This window comes from Nansenia antarctica (assembly GCF_963989245.1).
Source record: "Nansenia antarctica genome assembly, chromosome: 7".
Taxonomy (NCBI): Eukaryota; Metazoa; Chordata; class Actinopteri; order Argentiniformes; family Microstomatidae; genus Nansenia; species Nansenia antarctica.
The window spans coordinates 27,334,367-27,341,977 of record NC_137677.1 but is presented as its reverse complement, the minus strand read 5'-3'; the positions used below and the strand labels follow the sequence as shown (position 1 = coordinate 27,341,977).

At 45.8% G+C, this 7,611-nt stretch overlaps 1 protein-coding gene across 1 annotated transcript; it reads right to left on the bottom strand.

The window, feature by feature from the left end:
* Positions 1–2,003: 2,003 nt before the first annotated feature.
* LOC308162030 (uncharacterized protein) lies at positions 2,004–4,077 on the bottom strand. The gene is made up of 6 exons (XM_080536115.1): positions 4,011–4,077; positions 3,755–3,883; positions 3,498–3,638; positions 2,927–3,029; positions 2,476–2,695; positions 2,004–2,277 (listed from the first exon to the last, which is right to left on the bottom strand). The coding sequence occupies exons 1-5, from the start codon at positions 4,068–4,070 to the stop codon at positions 2,478–2,480; spliced, it is 651 nt and encodes a 216-aa protein (XP_080392241.1). The 5' UTR covers positions 4,071–4,077; the 3' UTR covers positions 2,004–2,277; positions 2,476–2,477.
* Positions 4,078–7,611: the final 3,534 nt, after the last annotated feature.

Sequence of the window (7,611 nt, the reverse complement as noted above, 5' to 3'; positions counted from 1 at the left end):
CTCTTCTACACCATGTTCAACCGTATGGAGAGGGAGGGTTTGCTGGATCCTGATGATGAGGTCCACATGTATGCCCTCCATTGGACCTTCATGCCACACATCCGAAGGCATGCATTTGTTATTTCTTATTCTGGCACGGGTACTTCAACACTGGTTATGCTCTTGGATGCTGGTTTAACATAAGCTACTTACCATTTCTGATGACTGGCAGTTCTCCTGACCTTCAATGCCCAATGCACTGATTGTAAGTCGCATTGTATAAAAGCGTCTACTAAATTACTAATGTAATGTAAATGTAATGAAGGCATCTACACTCCTTCCGGGATGGCTGGAACCACCATCGCTTGCGTACAGAGGGCAATCGGACACCACTGCAGCTGTGGACTTTCAACCCCCGGGAAGGAGATGAGGACCCAACCCAGGTTTGTACTCAGAGGAAGCACAATTCCAACCTCATGTAATTGCACAACACACTTTCAGTCCCAACATTGGAAAATGTACAATTTATATTTATTGTTCTTAATATCAAATAATCATCTCAGTAATCCAATCAGATTTCATTTGCAACTATAACATTAGGTAGACCTGGAGTATGGTATTGATTGGGAAGGTCCACACGGGCACCACCGAGAAGGAGTTCACATCCCAGACATCCAGCTTCCACGACCACTGACTGATGCAGAGATTCAGAGTTTGCCTGATCCCCAAGGTCCTTTGGTCAATGCGTTGCATGTATTTAATGACACAAAAGAGACACTAACTAGCATAATCTAAGGAAGAATATGTACAGTAGTGTGAGTCTTTATCATTGAAATTGAGTTGTGTGTGTATTGAAATAGGGGGTAGTGGTGGTCTAGTGCATAGTGAGTTGGACTCGGGATCGGAAGGTTGTGAGTTCAAATCCCGCCTGAAGCCACACCACTACTAGTGTGCCCTTGAGTAAGCCCTCAGTTACTCCAGGGGGAATGTCCCTGTAATTCGTAATTGTAAGTCGCTTTGGATAAAAGTGTCTGCTAAATGGCAAAATTAAAATTATTATATAGCTGAAAACTGCAGATCTGTTTTGTGTGTATCATTTTATTACAGTTTTTTACGGTCGCTAAGTCACAGTGTGCAATACTGAAGTCACAGAGTCACAACTCTTCATCCAGTCAGCAAAGCAGAAGCCCATGTGAACAAAACTGTAACTCTTTCTCTGTGATTTGTGCATTGCTTTCATACAAAATGCATTCAATGACTACGTTCTCCAAAATCCATAACACTTCTCTCATTCAAACTCCCCCACCTGCAAAACACTATGTATTTGCAACACATGTTTTCATTGTTAACATACTGTGTTCAAAACGGTGAAGAACACGTTCAAAACTAAATGATTTGGTGTATTTTTGCAGTAATCATATTCCTATCATATATGACAGAAAGCTCACAATAAACAGTTTTTTGCACAGTGTTTGAGTGACTGTTATTTTGCACTCTATTGACACTCTTCAGTTCCAGCACCTCAGCAAAGTCTGATAAGGGATGAGCGGTGGTATTTTCACTATTTGCAGTAATCATATTGACATGTCTAGAAAATATTAGCAGAATATATACAATGAAATGAAATAGACTAGATGCATTGCCAGGGAAGACATTAGATGTGACCAGATGCAGACCAGAGGGTGGACCAAAACCAAAAAAAACGGGTGAGCTGTAGCAATTTATACAATAAACAACAATGAATACATTAACAAGTTCAAGTTCAAATTCAAATTCAGGTTTCTTTATTGAATATTCTTTTTGCATTTTGTGAAACTGAAATACAAAGAAAATGTATTCACGTGAACATCAATGAAATACAACATAAAAATATAAAACACAATTTTGGACAGTCTCTGGCGGTGGTGGGTGAGGCTGAAACGTTCATGCTGTGTTCAGGAGACCAGTGCAGAGTGGGATGGGGGATGGTGTTTTGGGGATCTGGAGTTGGGTACTGTTTCCGGTTTGGCATTACTTCTTCTTGTTACAAAATCTTACAACATTTCTTATTCTAATTTAAACTTAAACTAATTCCTCAATGTACAAAGTTACTATTTAATTCCCATATTCCCAATAATATTATATATAATATAAATATATACAAAGTTGTATACTACAACTGAAAGCTGCCGCTACTACCGCTACCATGGCAACCGGAGACAAGCTACCGTAGTTCACATAAGGCTGGAAACGCTACAAGCACACACCTGACACCATCTCCAGGAACAACAACAAAAAACACAGAGGGAGATCAGGCACCTGTGAGGGAAGGAAAAGGTGATCATGTCAGATCTATGGTATAGAGCTACATGACTGGGGTCTTAATCGCTCTGTATAAATGATAGATGGATGTAATGATAGTGGTATCTCCAGATGTACGTCTGTGTGTGTGTATATGTGTGTGCCTGCATGTCATGAAAGTATACTTTATTATTTCTTTTATTCAATGTTATTTACCTTTAATACTGGCCAAAGCCATAGGAAGCGGTCGAAATGCTGGCCATCAGGTCGCACTGGAAGTTCTCATATGTCCGTGGATGTTTTGACAATTTCAGCTTCATGAAGCAAGTGGATGACTGTGGTAGAACACAGTCAACCACTTCCACTTGCAGGTATTCTGGAGGGACATCCCACCCAGTCCAAAAAGCCAGAAGTCTTTTCAGACCTTCAGACGAACCTAGGTAGTGGATAGGATATCAATTCAGAAACAATCCATTTCAACAAGGGCCAACACGAATGTCTCCGCCCTAGGAGACCTATCCTAGAGCAATAGGTGGCAGATTTTGGCAGAATAAAGTAATTAATTGCAAGTGCCCTAGAGAGTGCTGTGGTCTAATGCGCTTGGTGCTTGTTCTGTATACACATCCATGTAAGGGCATCAGTATCGAATAATGAAAAATAGCCATACTTGTTTCGATGAAGGTCCTCAGGTATCCCAGCATCCTCTCCTGGCCCTCCTCATCGCCATCTTCCAAATCTGCCTCCGGCCATTCAATTTTCTCCAGAATCATCTAATATAAAATGCACCGGTTAAAATTTGCTCCCCCTTTATGCTTTTTCAATTACAAAAGCCGTTTCAATACACAATCTTTAAAAAAAATAATCAAGACACATTTAATGCAAAGCTACATGTGATAAGTTCGCACTTTGGCGACCCCACTGGTCATGATAAAAATGATCATGTGTTTTAAGAACCATATCTCCTACAATTCCCTCCTCTCTTGCTGTGACACTGCTTTGTGGATTCCGAGGGGGTAGTGTTGATGTCGTTGCATGCTTAAAAAGTCACTTCTGGCAATATTTCCCACTATCTAGCCTAGACACCTATGTCTAAAATCTGAAATTCACAGGGTCTCATGTCACAAAAAATATTTTGGGGATCTTGCTAAGGCCAATCCATACTCTCGTAACAAAAACAAGTGAATATTTAGCAATAAAAATGCTGTCATATGTAGCTTTAATGTTTTCATTTGCATTACCTGTGGCGTGATCCTGGTTTCTGCGGCTCTTGGCCATAAGACTGGCACAGTGTCCGGCCTGGAACTTAATAGCTCCCAGACACCGGTGTCTTTTAGCCCCCTCCTCAGGTGTTTGACCTGCTGTTTCGTCCTTTCCAGCACCTGTAAAACAAATAAACCCCCCAAAAAACGTGTCATGGTTATATTAAGGCAACAGTGAATTCAATGAGAACCAGTGGTTTCGTTTAAATTCAAAGACTTAAGAAAGACAAACTTACAGCATGCACCAATAGTTTCTCCGCCAGCCACATCCTGTTTGCTGATGTAGGCCCTGGGAAATCCCATGCCTGGCATAGGGAGAGGACCTTCTCTTTGTTGTCCTCGGTGAGGTCATGACCATTGTTCAGCTGACAAGAAATGTAATTGTGAAATGTAACAAATGTAAAAAGCAATTACTTAACACATTGTAAATAGAGAGCAATATAACATCATGAAATACTGCACAATACTAGCAATTAAAAAGCTATTTCTAACCAGTTCCAGCGCCTCCCGAACATCCATGTCCACACAATCCAATGGGGAGACAATTGTCATGTGCTGCGCCCCCCCACACAGGACATGTGCAATGGCTGGGCTCAGGCCGGTCAAGCATGGTCCACCATGCAGGAAACTGTGCCCCATCATGCGGCCCGCGACAATGAAGAAGTCGCTGTCGAGGAGGGTCTGGTCAGTAGACGGAACCAGATGGTCCGTCTCCCCGTGGAAAAGTAAGGTTTTCCCTTAAAAGAATAAAAAGGTAAAACATTTATTTTAGACATCTGGAAAATATTAACATGACCACCAGGCTAGGAAAATATAGCCTATGCATTAAAAAAATAATAATCACATATGTACGAGTAACAAGACTTAATTACCTTTCTCTTCATCAAGGTGGAAGCCATATTGGAGGCTCTCCATTGCAGTGGCGAGGACAAATCTGGCCACACCCTCACCGACGGCGGCGTCCCCTTGTAAAAATGAAATAATCAGTAATTTTTAAATAACAAGTTTAGCTTAACAAGTTATTGAAAACCATTAGTGTAATGGTACTGTACAGATCTATAGATTATCCTGATTGGCCCATGGGTAACTGGTTTTTTGCTTCCCCAAATGTCCTCTCCAATCTCTCTATCCCCCTTTCCTGTCATTGTCTCTACTATCTCTCTACAATAAAGCATAAAATGCCCCAAAAATACATTTAAAAACAAGAAAAATTATTAAGATCATTACCAATCAGTTTGCAGGTGAGAGGACTCGCCCAGTTCACCTTTGGCCTTTTGTAGAACGAAACGATCGCTCGTGTTCGTTCCTCCAGAGAACCGCTCAAACTGAGAGTGAAGTTGAGCGGCGACTGATTATTCATATCTGCGAGGGCCGACGCGCAGAAGAGCTTGGCAGCCTTTGCAGAGTCTGCTTCCGTTACCCACGCTTTAACAGAAAGAAACTCAAATTACACTACACACAAGATTGCATTCACTGTACACAGTTCTAAATTGATATAACTTAGTCAGACATGTAGCCTGTCAATAGCCTGAATGTGATTGTAGGATTCAACCCCATCCATGGTGTACACACACTTAAACATAGTGTAGAACCTTTGTTTTTCTTATTCACAGCTTGTGCTTACCAGCAATGGAGTCCAACGACTCAGATGGATCAAGGTCTGTTATCGATATAGAAAAGATAATCAATTAAGTCCACAGTCCACAGTTGTCACCAGTATAAGTCCACAGTTGTCACCAGTATTTTATTGCATTTTATTAAGGATCCCCATTAGCTGATTTTCCTAGCAACCAGCTTTAACACTGTACATGTGCTTACCATCCATGATGTGATCCTCTGACTGTAGGGTGCCAGAGGAACCTGCTGCCACGGCAGAACCTGCTGCAGCAGACGGGAGAGAGGCTGCAGAGGACCCAGCTGCAGCAGACGGGAGAGAGGCTGCAGAGGACCCAGCTGCAGCAGACGGGAGAGAGGCTGCAGAGGACCCAGCTGCAGCAGACGGGAGAGAGGCTGCAGAGGACCCAGCTGCAGCAGACAGGAGAGAGGCTGCAGAGGACCCAGCTGCAGCAGACGGGAGAGAGGCTGCAGAGGACCCAGCTGCAGCAGACGGGAGAGAGGCTGCAGAGGACCCAGCTGCAGCAGACAGGAGAGAGGCTGCAGAGGACCCAGCTGCAGCAGACAGGAGAGAGGCTGTGGAGGACCCAGCTGCAGCAGACAGGAGAGAGGCTGCAGAGGACCCAGCTGCAGCAGACAGGAGAGAGGCTGCAGAGGACCCAGCTGCAGCAGACAGGAGAGAGGCTGCAGAGGACCCAGCTGCAGCAGACAGGAGAGAGGCTGCAGAGGACCCAGCTGCAGCAGACAGGAGAGAGGCTGCAGAGGACCCAGCTGCAGCAGACAGGAGAGAGGCTGCAGAGGACCCAGCTGCAGCAGACAGGAGAGAGGCTGCAGAGGACCCAGCTGCAGCAGACAGGAGAGAGGCTGCAGAGGACCCAGCTGCAGCAGACAGGAGAGAGGCTGCAGAGGACCCAGCTGCAGCAGACAGGAGAGAGGCTGCAGAGGACCCAGCTGCAGCAGACGGGAGAGAGGCTGCAGAGGACCCAGCTGCAGCAGACAGGAGAGAGGCTGCAGAGGACCCAGCTGCAGCAGACAGGAGAGAGGCTGCAGAGGACCCAGCTGCAGCAGACGGGAGAGAGGCTGCAGAGGACCCAGCTGCAGCAGACGGGAGAGAGGCTGTGGAGGACCCAGCTGCAGCAGACAGGAGAGAGGCTGCAGAGGACCCAGCTGCAGCAGACAGGAGAGAGGCTGCAGAGGACCCAGCTGCAGCAGACAGGAGAGAGGCTGCAGAGGACCCAGCTGCAGCAGACAGGAGAGAGGCTGTGGAGGACCCAGCTGCAGCAGACAGGAGAGAGGCTGCAGAGGACCCAGCTGCAGCAGACAGGAGAGAGGCTGTGGAGGACCCAGCTGCAGCAGACGGGAGAGAGGCTGCAGAGGACCCAGCTGCAGCAGACGGGAGAGAGGCTGTGGAGGACCCAGCTGCAGCAGACGGGAGAGAGGCTGCAGAGGACCCAGCTGCAGCAGACAGGAGAGAGGCTGCAGAGGACCCAGCTGCAGCAGACAGGAGAGAGGCTGTGGAGGACCCAGCTGCAGCAGACAGGAGAGAGGCTGTGGAGGACCCAGCTGCAGCAGACAGGAGAGAGGCTGCAGAGGACCCAGCTGCAGCAGACGGGAGAGAGGCTGCAGAGGACCCAGCTGCAGCAGACAGGAGAGAGGCTGCAGAGGACCCAGCTGCAGCAGACAGGAGAGAGGCTGCAGAGGACCCAGCTGCAGCAGACAGGAGAGAGGCTGCAGAGGACCCAGCTGCAGCAGACAGGAGAGAGGCTGCAGAGGACCCAGCTGCAGCAGACAGGAGAGAGGCTGCAGAGGACCCAGCTGCAGCAGACGGGAGAGAGGCTGCAGAGGACCCAGCTGCAGCAGACAGGAGAGAGGCTGTGGAGGATCCTGCTGGTTCAATTAATAAAGAAATAATAAGTAAAAGCAGTTAGCACAGTCCACAGCTTAGTCACCAGGAAACTGTAAATGTTTTGATCATCTAGGTAAACAATAAAAGTTCAGATTCTTAATCTAAACGTGAACAGTAAAAGTTCAGTTTTTTCCTAGTACAAAAGCAGTTCGCCATTTTCACAGAAATTAATTCACATTTGAGCCATGTCTTAAAGCACTAAAAATGTCAGAAACCCTCGGTCTACACTGACTAACCTATAAGATCCTGCTGTGTGGCACTGTCAGCTCTCCTTCTCTCACCCTGCAGTATACTTAAGAGGGCGGTAAAACAGTTAATAACATCAGGGATTTATCACATACTTATACTTGTCTACACACAAGAACTATTTATTTACAACAGTAAATCATTATTTTCCTACCAGAGTATTGCAGTACTTGTAATAATGAGTAGACACAGTATTTCCTGAACAAACACTGTTGTTTCCAATTCACAATACGGAATCAGGGGTAAGTAATTACATTTAGCATGTTAGAAGATACTTTTCTAAATTGCTTTACATTCAGTATTACCTGGAACACACTGCATTGTGTG